General features: G+C 50.3%; 1 protein-coding gene across 1 annotated transcript in view; it reads left to right on the forward strand.

Moving 5' to 3' along the window:
* The first annotated feature begins 500 nt into the window (after positions 1-500).
* PTCRA (pre T cell antigen receptor alpha) overlaps positions 501-15,681 on the forward strand; it is a 45,859-nt gene continuing 30,678 nt past the window's right edge. Inside the window, exons 1-3 of the mRNA XM_085609102.1 lie at positions 501-698; positions 4,641-4,964; positions 6,167-6,217. Coding sequence (XP_085465228.1) covers positions 635-698; positions 4,641-4,964; positions 6,167-6,217 — 439 coding nt within the window. The 5' untranslated portion in view covers positions 501-634. The remainder of the gene's footprint in view (positions 699-4,640; positions 4,965-6,166; positions 6,218-15,681) is intronic.

Consider the following 15,681-nt stretch of genomic DNA (forward strand, 5'->3'; position numbering starts at 1 on the left):
GTGTTCAGGGGCTGCTGGGCCTGGACTCCCGGGGAGGGGTGCGGGGGGGGGGTCTTGGCTGTGTGCAGGGGCTGCTGGGCATATGGTACTCACTTGATCTCACTGACCTTGAGCTCAGTGACCGCACACATTTGTCATAGCTCCCAGATGGTTAAAAAAGCACTACTGAGGAGTCATCTCTCTCTGATGAGTCTGTATTCCTGATTCAGACACGAGAAGAAACAGACGTTAAAGTGGCACCCATAGTGTAAGTCAAAGGGCGCTTCTATGAAGCGTTGATGTGGGAACTGCCACCTCTGCCCACCACAGCTGGAGCTTGGAGGAGCCTCAACAAGGCAGCAGGTGCCACCGCAGCCCAGAGGCGGTTGGAAGGAGCCGGGGACCCCCAGGAAGTGGCGCTGAGGGTAGGACACCTGGGAGGTGCTAGTGGTGCCCGGGGAAGCCTTCGTGCGGCATGAGGTGGCGCAGCTGGGCAGTGCCAGGCGGTGGTAGAGGAGCCCAGAGAGGGAACTGAAGGCGCTGGTGGCAGGAGGCAGCTTGGAGGAGCTGGGGAAGACGCCTTTGGGGGTACATGCCACCGACAGCCTCGAGGACATCTTGAACCCGAACGCAGTGAGAAGGACCCTACGGCGCTATGGTGGTGGTCAGGAGAGGGAGAGCCGTGTCCATGCTGCTCCTGGCGGTGTTGGGGGTGCCTGGTAAGTTCTGCCTCTTCTCACCCAAGCATTTCCTTGACTGGGAGGTTGGTGCTCCCTACTCGTCATGTGTCCTACCCTGACCATCCCTTCTCACGCATCTGTTGTGTCAAACCCTGGCCTTCCCTTCTCATACGTGTTGTGTGTCCTACAATGACTATCCCTTCTTACATGTGTTGTGTGTCCTACCCTGACCATACTTTATCACGCAAGTTGTGTATCCTACACAGACCACCCCTTCTCACGCGTGTTGTGTGTCCTACCCTGACCATCCCTTCTCACATGTGTCATGTGTCCTACCCTGACTATTTCTTCTCACGCATGTTGTGTGTCCTACCCTCAGAATACAAGAAAAAACTGGAGGTCTGGAAATGAATGTAACCCACAGAAACAGAAACAATGACCATTACAAATGTGAAAAGAGAGTCTTAAAGAAAAGGGAATGAGGTCCCATCGCCCGCCGCAGTGGCCTGCGTCATCACCTGGGAACTCTTGCTGACCCCTGACCCTCATCAGAGGAGTGAGGGTTATGGTTCAACCGAAATAGCAGCAAAGGCTTCACTTATATGAAAAAGCCCAGTGTTTGTTTTCGGGGTGATGGTTGCAGGGCTAGTGGAGAAATGTCCCAAAAATAGTGACTAACAAGACACAAAAACCTTTATTCAGCGCTGTCTTGGTGTCAAAGTAAAAGCCGATACATCTTACAGGTATTTGTTAAAACTGTATGTGCGCTGCTTTTACTTTGACACCACGACAGCGCTGAGTAAAGGTTTTTGTGTCTTGTTAGTCAATTTTAAAATCACTATTTTTTGCAACTTTATGACAGAACACATCACAGCACGACACAGCACAGCACAATACATCACAGCACAACACAGCACAGCACAACCCAACACAACACAGCACAACATAGCATAGCGCAAAGCAGCACAACACAGCACATGATACATCACAGCACAACACAGCACAACACAGCACAACACAACACAGCACAACATAGCATAGCGCAAAGCAGCACAACACAGCACAACATATCACAGCACAACATGATACATCACAGCACAACACAGCACAACACAGCACAACACAACACAGCACAACACAACACAACAAAGCACAACACAGCTCAACATAGCAAAGCGCAAAGCAGCACAACACATCACAACACATCACAGCACAACACAGCGCAACACAACACAACACAGCACAACATAGCACGGCGCAAAGCAGCACAACACAGCACAATACAACACAACACATCACAGCACAACACAGCTCAGCACAACACAACACAGCACCGCACAAAACAAAACAGCACAGCACAACACAACACAGCACAGCAAAACACAACACAGCACAACACAGCACAACCCAACACAACACAACACAGCACAAAACAACATAGCACAACACAGCACAGCACAAGACAATGCAGTACAGCACAACACAGCACAGCACAACACAACACAGCTCAGCACAACACAGCTCAGCACAACACAGCTCAGCACAACACAGCACAGCACAACATAGCACAGCACAACACAGAACAACACAACACAGCACAGCATAACACAAAACAACACAACACAGCACAACACAACACAGCACAGCACAATACAGTACATCACAGCACAGCACAAATCTGCTGCCATCCGCCACGGAGAAACCTTTGTGCCATAGTGCACTGGCGTCTCTGTAAGTCTAGCATAGGTTTCGTACTTGAAGGGTACTCTTCCAGTACAAAATACTACACATACACTGACTTAAACCCTTTTCCCTCTTTGTATGTGTGCTGTAAAGTGCAGCACATGTACACAGTCATCCTTTGTCTCGCCTACTTCAACAGGGCACAGTTTTCTGACTCTAAACCCTGTCTACTTTATTTAGTAAATAACTTGAAAGTAACGCAAATCAGTGCGTAGCGTAGCCTTGCATTTCTTGGCGCCAAGGGGGCGTACTATGGGTGGTGCATGGGCATTCCTATGCCACCACCCAAGGTTTCTGACGCTAAACCCAGAGCTTCCCCTTGTGATGTCACCGCAGAAGGAAACCGCCTGGTAGAGCAGACTAGCTGAGCTCATTATTGGAGGTTATTGGTATCTTGGGATGGTGAGTTGGACCCTCAGGAAGTTGGGGACGTCTATCGGTGTCCGATATTTGTACATACTACTGTGGCGCTAAGCTAACACAGGGGATAGACTGGCCGAGGGTGGGAGATAGCACTACGCATGCCACATTCACACAAGTTAAGCTGGGCACTCACAAGACCTGCTATGGACACTTCTGTGAGAATAACCAGCAACCTCCATAGCATCACCCGCAGGGAAAAGGGCTTCAGAGAGTACAAATCTGCCCCTTTAAAGAACCTGGGGAGGCCCACGATCTGCCAACATCCAAAGTGACCAAGCAACCGGTGAACGTTGTACTCTACAAATATCCGGAAATAAAAGTGGTTTCCTTCTGGGGTGACATCATGAGGGGAAGCTCTTGTTTCAAGAGTGATCCCGACTCATCTACGTCGCCAGAGACTTATAGCTTTGTTGATACTTCCATGCACTATCTGTTCAACTTTGGCCATACTTGCATGTGTGTGAAGCTTTAGTAATACCTGGGAATGTGTAAAGCGTTGGTAATACCAGGGAATGTGTAAAGCGTTGCTAATACCTTGGAACGTGTAAAGCTTTGCTAATACCTAGGAATGTGTAAAGTGTTGCTAAGACCTGAGAAGGTGTAACGTTTTGCTAAGACCTTGGAATGTGTAAAGCGTTGCTAAGACCTGGGAAGGTGTAACGTTTTGCTAAGACCTTGGAATCTGTAAAGCTATGGAAATACCTGGGTATGTATAATGCTTTGCTAACACCTTGGAATGTGTAAAGCTTTGGGAATACCTGGGAATGTGTAAAGCTGTGCTAATACCTGGGAATTTGTAAAGCTTTGCTAATACCTGGGAATGTGTAAAGCTTTGCGAATACCTAGGAATGTGTAAATCTTTGGGAATACCTGGGGATGTGTTAAGCTTTGGGAATACCTGGGAATGTGTAAAGCTTTGCTAATACCTTGGAATGTGTAAAGCTTTGGGAATACCTGGGGATGTGTAAAGCTATACTAATACCTGGGGATGTGTAAAGCTTTGGGAATACCTGGGAATGTGTAAAGCTTTGGTAATACATAGGAATGTGTAAAGCTTTGCTGATACCTGGGAATGTGTAAAGCTTTGCTAATACCTGGGAAAGTGTAAAGCTTTGGGAATACCTGGGAATGTGTAAAGCTATACTAATACCTGGGAAAGTGTAAAGCTTTGGGAATACCTGGGAATGTGTAAAGCTATGCTAATACCTGGGAAAGTGTAAAGCTTTGGGAATACCTGGGAATGTGTAAAGCTTTGGTAATAACTGGGAATGTGTAAAGCTTTGCTAATACATAGGAATGTGTAAAGCTTTGCTAAAACCTGGGAATGTGTAAAGCTTTGCTAATACCTGGGAAAGTGTAAAGCTTTGGGAATACCTGGGAATGTGTAAAGCTATACTAATACCTGGGAAAGTGTAAAGCTATGCTAATACCTGGGGATGTGTAAAGCTTTGGGAATACCTGGGAAAGTGTAAAGCTTTGGGAATACCTGGGAATGTGTAAAGCTTTCCTAATACCTGGGAATGTGTAAAGCTTTGGGAATACCTGGGGATGTGTAAAGCTATGCTAATACCTGGGGATGTGTAAAGCTTTGGGAATACCTGGGAATGTGTAAAGCTTTGCTAATACCTGGAAATGTGTAAAGCCTTGCTATTACTTGGGAATGTGTAAAGCTTTAGGAATACCTGGGAATGTGTAAAGGTTTTGCAAACCCTTTGAATGTGTAAAGCTTTGCTAATACTTGCTTTCCTGTAAGGCTATTTCTGTAAGGCTCTGGGAATACGTGTGGCTCTATTAATGATGGGTGTGTTCTGACAGGCACATGGTCCGTGGCCTGGCCCACTCTGGCTCCACCGCTCACCATGCTTGTGAATGGTGAAATGCGGGCCCTGGCGGTCTGCATTGTGGATGACGTGGCGCCAGACTCCGTGGACAGCATCTGGTTCTCCAATGGGAACGGGAGTGTCCTGGTCTCCTTCAGCTACAGCACCTTCAGCAGAGGCGAGGGAGAGGGGGCAGTGACCGCCATCTCCCATCTCAACATCCCAGCCGCTCAGATGGCCACGTGGGAGTCACTGTCGTGCCACGTGGCACAGAAGGATGCCACAGTGGTCCAGCAGAGCCACGCCCTGCATGTCACAGGTAAGGCAGTACCCTAAATCCAGCAGGACACCTACATCCAGTCTTCCGCCACACATGGAGGCCGGTGGTGTACTTCAGTGCCCCCAAACTGGGGCAAATACCCCCGAACTGAATTAAGCCCCTCCTTCCGATTGGTTGGGTCACGATGACCCCGAGGTCAGTATTCCAGACCTGGCAACCCCCCATCCTGTAAATAAAGATAGAACTCCCCCAGGATCTTGAATAAGGAAACCTTGTAGCGTCATTCTCATCCTATATCCTATGTGCAGACAGTGAACCCCAGACCCCTAACTGAGGTGACCTGCTAAGTTCCCTCTTAACCTATATTTAGGGATAGACCACAATATCTCAAACTGTAAACGATGGTACCCACCCCTGCTATGTTCAGGGGGGTAGACCCCAGTGTTAAGCCCGAGTGGAGCTGGAAGCCCCTACCCATTGTATATTCAGAGATAGACCCCAATATCTCGAACTGAACAGAGAAGGTGCCCTTCCATCCACATTCTATAATTGGAATTGACCCCAGTATATCGCCCTTAGAGCTGGTAGCTCCCTTCATATTAAGGGACAGACCCCAATATCTCAAACTGTAAAGAGATGGTGCCCCCTCAGCAGCCCTCCAGCCAGTACTTAAGGACAGACCCTAGTACCTCTGTCCTAACAGAGCCTCTTTCGTAGGGCGCTGCTCCTGGTCTTGGGTTTGCTGCCCACACTGCTCCGCGTAAGGGCAAGCACGCCACGCCCACCCCAGAAGAAGTGAAACCTGGGTCGTGTATTTTCACTACTTCTGTGGTGGAGACCAGACTTCCTTCCCTCACAGAGACCCGGAGCCGAGTCACTGCTGCCTGAGGGTGGAAGGGCCAGGGGCCCAGCTATGAACCATGCAACGGGTGCAGTGGCACCGGCGCACAGGGTGTGAGGGCCCCACCCGACCCAATGAGGGCTCTCTTTTGTTACCAGACAGGGGTCGGGTCCCGTATTCATTACTACACCTCAGGGCAGGGTGCGCTGTAACACAACTGCCACATGTGGCAACAAGTGCCTAGAGGTCTGCAGCCCTCACAGGAGCGCGCTGAAAATGAAAGCGTTAGAGGAAGAAATGAAAGGTGGCGGCTGAAAAGAAGCAAAGCGCTATGTAGTAGGGAGAGCTTCGAGGAGCTATGCTGTACCACAGGGAGTAACCCAGGGTCTGTTTTCTGCAGGCGAAGACTGCGCGAGGGATGGGACCGACACATACTCCTCCACACACAGAGGTAAGTGTCCCTTTACCACGCGCGCCAGCATGCCACTTCTAGGCACCTGAGGTCCCCAAACATCCTTCAACAGCCCTTTGAAATGACGTAAAACAGGCTCGACTCAGGGCTGTAGGTCGCACAATCTTGTATTAATATTTATTTAGCGCTTTCCTTATCCTTATGTGCTCTGATTGCATATTTAATATAGCGCTGTATGCATCTGAAGAGGTCATGCAGCGCTCCATCCAGGTTGTATAGGGCTGACGGTGCCCTTTGTAGGGCGTGGTTGAAATGCTGTTATTTCTAGCCCTCCCCTACAGGGGACGCTGGTGAGCTGTGCGAGGTTTGAACAGCTCAATGCAGGCGTTAAATGGCAGATTTACCATTATTTCAAGCAGCGCAGCAAGGTACCTTGCTGCGCTGCGCGACAGGGCAGAAATGTGCTGTATTTAACATGACACAGCGCAGTCCTGCCCTTTCCTTGCAACAGCGCACTATGTGCTGCCTAGCGCCGACGCAGGCACCCTTGCACCATGGCGTATGGGTTCCTACCTTATAAGCAAAATTGTTTTGGGCAGGAAGGGACATTTCCCACACTCTGTGTTAGTGCTCCAGAATGCAGCGCACATAGAGGGAAAAACGAGGAGAAATAAGGATGTTTCTCCTCGTTACGTCTCACCTTGGGCGCTGCAGCTTGTAGACACAATCTCAGGTCTACCAGTGTTGGTAAATCTGGGAATGCACCAAAATCCATGGATGGATGCGTGGGATCACCAGCGCACCACCCATGGAACGCCTCCTGCAGCACAGTGGCGCAACGCAGCGATTTCAGCTGTGATACTCTGGATTTATCAAGCCACGCAGGGCCACGCAGGCTGCTCTCACGTGGCTTGATAAATCGAACTTTCTAGTTGCGTCACCCTTGCACCCCGTTGCGTTTCAAGGGTGGCGTAACCCTATGATAAACTGTCCATAAGTGTCTGATGTTGCTGCGCACAAGCGTGGAACGCTGTGGATGTTGCCAAAACAGACCCCGTTGCGTGGACAAGGTGGGAGGTTTCAGCTCCATTCTATGTTACTTGTGCATAATTAACGAGCCGAATGGGGTCTTACACTCGAAATAACATGTGTGAACTGTCATGATGCTATTGTCTTTGAAACTATTTTAATACAAGTGCATTTTCCTGGCTTGCGTTAACTAGCTTCAACTAGGTTCTGACGCCATTTTGTTCAAAATGGACGCCTCACCCTGTCACAGTCACTGCTTGTTGATTCTGCAGCACGCGGTCAGGCAGCGCCATGTTTGTTTATTTCCATTGGCGCTGTTCTCGAAGGAAGCTTTCTGACGCGGCTCAGTGTCGTATCTCTGCCTCCTCGCGGGCTTGCATTCACTCACAACGGTTCACTGTTGTTTTGTAACTGGTTTGTTCTGATCCCTCCAGATGACATTAGGTCAGAAGGGGCTGAACTAATATATGAAATAGTGGGATAATGCTTAGGTGGTAAGGGCGTGTGACGCTGAGTATGCCTGTGGGGCTTATTTACAAGCCCTGTGCACCACCGGAGCGGCACTTTCTCCTATATTAAAAGTGACGCACCGGCGGCGCAAGGGGCTTGTACATAAGCCCCTGTATCCTTGAGCTCACACCCTGATGACTCTGCAGTTTTCATTCTGCCTTATGGCGTTTCCTATATTAACCCCCGATTTTGGGGGTGAGTCGGAGACTCTCCTGAATCGCTTGGGTGGTACCCGGGATGCTCTCTGCATCCGAACTGATTCTGCTGCACATTTGGGACTGAGCATTTCCCTGGAGTTTGCTTTTCTTCTGCACCGACCGTCTTTATAGAGACAACTCATGCCTCTGCAGTCTAAAGATGCTGAGTGTGTGCTTTGAATGTTGTAATAATTCATTTAAATGCTTCATTCCCCTCTAAGACTTCCTTATTGAGTCTTATTTGGCTGAATGTTTGATGTGTTGGTCTGTACCTTGTCTTGGGACACGTTGCCTCATGAAACTGAGGTCCAGCACCGTCCCAGATCCACCCACTTGTGAGAGTTGATGAAGTGAACTCTGGGGTGCAGAATTTTACGGGCCAGAGCTATGTAAAACGCCTAAATAAATAAATAAGGTAATGGCAAAAAGCAGTGGAGAGAGTGGGTATCCCTGCCTTTTACCCCGCTCAAACCCCCAATCCTCTTAGATGATTCCTCGCTCCTAACCCTGGCCCTGGGGTCTGTGTATAGCAGAGAACAAAGAATGGTCCAAAGTCCATCCGTTTGAGGACCTCCAGAAGACAGGAGCGGTCTAGTGTATCTAAGGCTTTGGCAATATCACCAGCCGCCAGAGACAACTCCATAGTTCATGTGAGAAGTTGGCCTGGCATATGCTGTCCACTGGTTAAAGTGGGCACCCTGTAGCAGTCCAAACAACCTTTATTGATGATTATGTTAAAGACAACCTTTATTGAAAGCTATCCTAGTGGTAGCTATGGAGAGCAGCCTTCAGGCTAAGTCTTGAAGGAATGTAAAGCAGCTTGGTTTACCAGATTATAACCTCTTGAATGACCAAATGAAAGGAGAACCACACAAGGTACATATATATATAAAACATTTGTATTTATTACTAAACACTCTCTACTAACCTCTTTATGAGATTAGAGCACAAGGCACACAATATTAAATCACTAGAACGACAGTAAATAGCACAATACACAGTGGGCCCCAGGGGGAGACCAAACCATATACCAAGAAAGTGGTATAACAACCATGACTTGACTAGACACAGTGCCTAGAGCACGTAGAATCGCTGGGACCCCAAGGAACCACCCAAGGTAGTGACACAGGGGACCCACGGGAGACACGTGCAGTGTGAGAACACAGCCGCGAGCTCCGTATAATCCTATGGGAAAGTCGCGGTTGGAATTTTAAAGCTTAAGGACACTTAGGAGAGGACTTTGAGCAAACCCTTTCAAACTTAGAAGGTTCTAAGACCAGCACCCTCGAGAGTACCGGAGTACTCGTGTTACCTCACCCAGGGAAGCCGGGTGCATAAGTGTCAAATGGTGTCAGGAATCTTTGTTCTCAATGGCAAAGTGCTGCTGCCATGAAGAGGAATAGTGTCCAGTGTGATACAAGCCTGGATTGGAGCTGAGAAGAACCTGAAAGCAGAGGGGACAGAGTCTGGGTCACTTGCCAGTGACCAGGGGCACGATAGATGAATGCCCACCGATGTCGGGTGTTTCACGTGCAAAGAGGTGAAGCTTGACTCCATTGCCACGGGGACCAGGAGACATCGATGATGACCAAAGTCCACAGGAGAGCTGTCCCGCAACGGATGTTGAGTGCTGGGGGGTCAGCGTCCGGATTGGAGACCAGCAAGCCTTGGCAACTGCAACCCACGAGGTCAGGGAAAAGATGCTTCGGTGTGTACCAGCAAGGTCCTGGGACTCCCCAAGTGATGGAGAGTCAGGGCACGTCTGGAGCAACCAGGTAGGCCCATTGAAAGTTAAAGTTCCCTTCTCAGGGACCCACAGGTCGGCGGACAAGGGATCGCGAAGGGACCTCAAGAGGAATCACTAAATACCAGCCCACGGTTCACTCGTGGAGTGTAGGCCAGTAATCTTCAGTGGAATCACTGCTTGGGGTCTGGACTACAAGTAGCCCAAAGCACAGCCTCAGGGATCGCCGAAATGCATATGCTGCTGCAAATGTGCATGGTGTCCAGGGGTTCAGGTTGCACGGTTCCCACGAGGGCTGCGGGTCTCAGGTTTGCTGAGAGCACTGGTCGGCCTCGGAGAAACTTAGGAACCCACCTCCTGTGTTGCAAAATCTGTGGAGTCCGTCAGGAGCTGCATAGATGCAAACCGGTCAGATGCGTCTTTGGTGCCTGTCATGCAGGGGAGTAACTCCTTTACTTAGGGATTCTTTGGTCATCCAACAAAGTGTAGATAGTTGAAGTACTTGGTTTCTGTGGCAGAGTTTCGTCCAGGTAAATCTAAAGTCCTGTAGTCAGGGGTTCCTACTTTATACCCAAGGAAGGGGTGGGACAAACTCTGGGGACCCACCTATGGGATGGTCAGGACAGAGGGGTGTCTACACCCATGTCCTTTGTCCAGTTTCGCACCAGAGCAGGGGCTGATAGCCCCTGCAACCGGTTTGAGCTGGACTATGCATAGGGACACCAAATGTGCCCCCAGTGCAGACATCAAAGCACACTCAAAGTTCACCCACCCAGCCCCAATACACTAAAGCCTGTCTGGGTGGTGGCCACAGCTCCCTGTGACAGGAAACCTATTGTCCAGCCATCCCCTGCCGGAGTTTCGTCCAGCAGCAGGAGGGCAGACTCCTGTCTGAGGCTGGCAGCATCCATTTTGTGATGCCAGGATTTGCAAAGGTGGTACCGGGTGTACCGGTGCTGTCATATTTCTCCCTCTAGTAGGGTGGAATCATACCTCCCACAGCAGTTACTGGTGTGGAGGTATGATTCCACGGTGTTTGACACCAAACACAACATGTTTCCCAGCAGCCGTTTTAAAGTTAGCATTCGCTGCAAAGTTATAATGCACTTAAGAGTATATGGTTGGCTGCATCACAAACAACCCCGGAAAGAGGTTCCGAAAGCTGCAGAGGGGCTCTGCTCATGCATGGGCACCCTCTCGCATAAAACCCAGCACCCTGCTTTCAGGATTGATAAGGCCTGCCATAGGGGTGACTGATAGGTTTATATGTGCAGTGATATGGAGTAGATATAGTGAACCTATATCTAAGTAAGGGGTGCATGCACCACCTTACACAGGCTGCTGTAGCAGACCTGTTGTGTCATTTTGAATGGTCTCCCAGGGGTGGCATAATACATGCTGCAGCCCCTGAGAGGCCTCTGGGGTACCTATGCCCTGGGTACATAGTATACCATATACTAGGGACTGATAAGGGCACCCCAGAATCCAATCTGAAGTGTACCTAAAGTACATGCAATCAATTTAGAGAGAAAGCAGCTAGGCTGGGGTCCTGGATAGCATGGTCCCAGCCAGACTAAGTCGAAACAGTGAAACATCAGCAAAAAGTGGGAGTAACTATAAGAAGCAGATCATACTCTCCTACACCTCACTCCTGCAGCGAGTTCAGCACGCATTAACCGATGTATGTTCATGGATGTACAACGACCTGGTATAAAGCCACACTGATCCTCATGCATCAGCAATCCCTCCACCGATCTCAGCCGTGTAGCCAAGATTTTACACAGCACCTTGGTGTCCGAGTTAATCCTAGTCAGGGATCTATAGGAGGATGCGTATGAGAGATCTCCCCTGGGTTTTTGTATCATGTGAATGAGACCCTCTCGTAGAGTGGGAGGCAGCACAACCAGAGCTCGGGCCTCCGGAAAAACCTCAAGTAATTTTTTACATAGTAAAGGCGCTTAGCGTTGGCAAAAATCCACAGGTAAGCTGTTTAATTGCAGACAGCCCCTCAAAGGCCGCTCCCAGTTCCTCTAGTTTATTATCTGCATCTTGATCCTTGCAGACCATCACAGGCACATGCGGCAGCTCGACCCCACTAGAAAGGATGCAACAGACTCTGCGGAAGCCCATTCTGAAACTTTCTATAAGTCCGCAGGTGTTCCCGAAACGTACACTCAATTTTAGCCTGCATCTTGACTAACGTCCTATCAGGGCGACACAAGAGTTTGACCGGGGTACCTCTGTCCCACTTTTTAGAATCCAAACAATAGTCTACTGTGCTTGTTCCCCTCCCTATGTAGGCATCGGAGAGACACCCGCAGTCAGTTTGTCGAGCCTATCCCACGTCTTGTCCAGGGATCTGCGGGCGTCCAACAGGTTGGTCACTTGGTCTCATGTCTCATGGTCCTCCGTATGCAGGGTAGCCACATAGACTTCCTGTGGGGCTAGTTCCCTCTGAAGATGCTGTTTTACCCCATATACCTTTCCCATACATACCCCATGGGATACCGCCTTCATTACCTCCCACACATTACTCCCTGGAGCCCCATGTGATGTCCAGGTAAGTGGACATCCTGTCTTGTAAGTCTTGTCTACACTCCGGATCTGTTAACACTCTTGGGGGGCGCCACCAGACAACAGACCCTCTGCATCCACCCCCACCTTCAAATCCTACCAGCAACGGGGAATGGTCCGACAGAAACCTAGCCAGGTATCCAGCTCTCCCATCACCAGCCCTTGGTGCCATCTGCAGTATTATACGTCAACGAGGGACATGAGTATTATTGTGTAGTCGGTGTAATTCCCTCCAGACACCCCTGCTGTCCGCATGAAGCATCGCCTCTTGAATTCCAGAGACAATGCTGGGCTTTGAGTGTTTTTGGGAGGGATCTATCCATTTCCCCTTCCAGTATACAATGGAAGTCTCCCACCCATGACGCTGGGAGGTTTATACGCCCATCAGCAGGTCCTGTATCCAGGGCCAGACAGGGTACTGGGCGTTTCCCAGGTGTGCTGGAGAGGTGGGGGTGGGTTTTGTACCCGTGGGGGCTGGTTTTGTTACTGGGGGCCGGTTTTGCAGCAGTGGTGCAGTATCGGTTCACTGTAACAAAAGCAGGAGTGGTGCTTCTCACTAGCAACCCCCCACCCGACCCTGGGCATGTTCCCAGTCCGGCCGTGCCTGTATCCTGTAGAGATCGTCCTTGTCGTCCTTGTTGGGATGATGGAATGTCTCTACCATCCAACATTCCTTGCAGAAGGATCTACCTCCCCTCCAAATCCATCTGAGTTTGTAAGCTTGAAGGATACCCAAGGCTGCCCAAACTGACCCCCCCGTCATATGCCGATTGGGTGGAGGGATAGATCTGCCCTCACTATTTCTTCTTAAGTTTCGCTTTCTCTGATTGCATCATGTGTGTTTCCTGGAGACATGCAATGTGCACCTTATTACGTGTGTGGGAGGTCCGGACCAGATGGCGCTTCACGTAACTGCCCAATCACCGGACAGCCCATGTTAACAAGTGATACGAAGGCGCCCTGGTGTGTCTTGTATACAGTTAGCGGGAGACGAGGGCAGGAGTCCTCTAAACCACCCGTCAACCAATCTATCAAAGATCCCATGAGCACCATGACGCAGGCAATCCAGACACGCAACAGCAAACCCCGCCGCCCCAGAAACCACCCCCACCCAGGTAAACACATCTAATATCCTAGTCAAGTGCCTGCACACGACCCCACCCAAATAACCTGTGAACTTTGACCTCACTTGAAGAAGCTAAGGTGTGAACTCAAAGTGACTCACTGTCATGGACAATGCGTGCAGAGTGTAATGGTTAGCATTCCTGTATTTCTGTAGGCTGGTGGGAACTGTGCCCATGTCATCCGCAGGCCAGGCGTGGCCTGCGGGGTTAAATAAAAGGGGAGAGACTGCACGTGGATTATCTCCTGGCACCTGTAAACCAAGTGCCTGTGTCGTCATAGTACCACCATTGGCAACCTTCCCCACCCCTCCAACGTAACATGCATGCTAATAAATAAACACACAACACATTTCTTGTTTGGGTAAAATTGCTGCAGGTTTATTACATACACCGTTATGTAATATGGTGGGTTATCTTATGGGCGATCCAAGGGCAGGCAACCTTCTGGGCCGCCTGCCCGCCTGATGAGCCAAGCAGCACTGAGGCGAACCCCATCTGTGCTGCCACTTGTGGTGATCCTCTTCCCGGATCACGTACCGTTCCTTATTACTCACGCCCCTTTCAGGGCGGAGCATAGCATAGCAAACCCCCTGTTGTTCAGGCCCACAACCGCCCGAAGGACTAACAGGCGCCGACACGGTTCTCCAGGAACCTCCCATAAGGCCCCTGGGCCTTGGCTCTGGTACCCCCTATGGTGCCGCGGAGAGGTACCCTTCTGTACCGCTCTGCTTCCAGATCACCCTGTAAATCCGCCTGCAACGAAAAAAGACAACATTACAACATTCTCTGCCTCCTGCCTGCCACGAACCACGCTGGGTAAGCGGTAGGGTGGGAGACAGCGTGTCCGGCCCGCGAAAGAGAACGACAAGATGGTGGGGGAGGACTATATACCCCTCCCCCTGTCCTCGCGCCCGGAAGTGACGCTGCTCGCCTAGCGTGCTGCGCCAAGGCTTGGGGGACTCCTCTCTGAGTCCCTGCCCATAAGGGGGTGTGGGGTGCCCAGATGGTACTAGAGGGCTGCCCTCTTCAGTGGCCCCCTGCGGGGGCCTCGGACAGCCGCATTACTGCTAGGTCTCCACATTATAATAATAGGTCTCACCTCAACAGCGTTTCCCCGAAGGCCGACACACAGAGGCCGTCCCTCCATGGCCTTCATCCATATTGGTGGTCAAGCCGCCTCAAAAAGGCCTGTTCCCGAGATATTCCCCCTGGGAGGAGCCCTAGCTGTGCGTCTTTCAGTGAATATGTGAGCACGTCCTGAAGGGTGAGCACTCCCGAGTCCAGGTCTGGGCCCCCCCCCGGACCTGCTCGGACCTCAGCTTCTGGGGCCTTTTTGGGACACAGCCTCTGGGGTGTCAGTTTCTGGGACCTCAGTCTCTGGGGCCTCAGCCTCTGGGGTCTCAGTCTCTGGGGCCTCAGTTTCTGGGGCCTCAGCCTCTGGGGTCTCAGTCTCTGGGGTCTCAGTCTCTGGGGTCTCAGTCTCTGGGGTCTCAGGGCCTGATTCACAGAACTAACTTAAGACAAAATCCTAAACTTACTACTTTTGGTATTCACAGAAGTTAGGATTTTGTCTTAAGTTTGTCTTAAGACAAACTTAAGACAGACTTAAGACAGTCTTAAGACAGACTTAAGACAGTCTTAAGACAGACTTAAGACAAACTTAAGACAGACTTAAGACAGACTTAAGGCAGACTTAAGACAGACTTAAGTTAGGATTTTGTCTTAAGTTTGTCTTAAGTCTGTCTTAAGTCTGTCTAAAGTCTGTCTTAAGTTTGTCTTAAGTCTGTCTTAAGACTGTCTTAAGTCTGTCTTAAGACTGTCTTAAGTCTGTCTTAAGTTTGTCTTAAGACAAACTTAAGACAAAATCCTAACTTCTGTGAATACCAAAAGTAGTAAGTTTAGGATTTTGTCTTAAGTTAGTTCTGTGAATCGGCCCCATGGTCTCTGGGGCCGGGTCCTCAGCCTCTGGGCCTCCTTAGTCCATAGTATCTTGGGACTCAGTCTCTGGGCCTCAGTTTCTGACCCCCCCCTCCCCAGGTCTCTTCAGACCTCATCCCCTGGAGCCTCGTCAGCCTCTGGAACTTCAGTCTCTAGGGCCTCAGCCTCTGGGGTCTCAGTTTCTGAGACCTCAGTCTCTGGGGCCTCAGCCTCTGGGGTCTCAGTCTCTGGGGCCTCAGCCTTTGGGGTCTCAGTTTTTGGGACCTCAGTCTCTGGGGCCTCAGCCTCTTGGGTCTCAGTCTCTGGGGTCTCAGTCTCTGGGGCCTCAGCCTCTGGGGTCTCAGTCTCTGGGGCCTCAGTCTCTGGGGCCTCAGCCTCTGGAGTCTC

The sequence above is a fragment of the Triturus cristatus genome, chromosome 6 (assembly GCF_964204655.1).
Source record: "Triturus cristatus chromosome 6, aTriCri1.1, whole genome shotgun sequence".
Taxonomy (NCBI): Eukaryota; Metazoa; Chordata; class Amphibia; order Caudata; family Salamandridae; genus Triturus; species Triturus cristatus.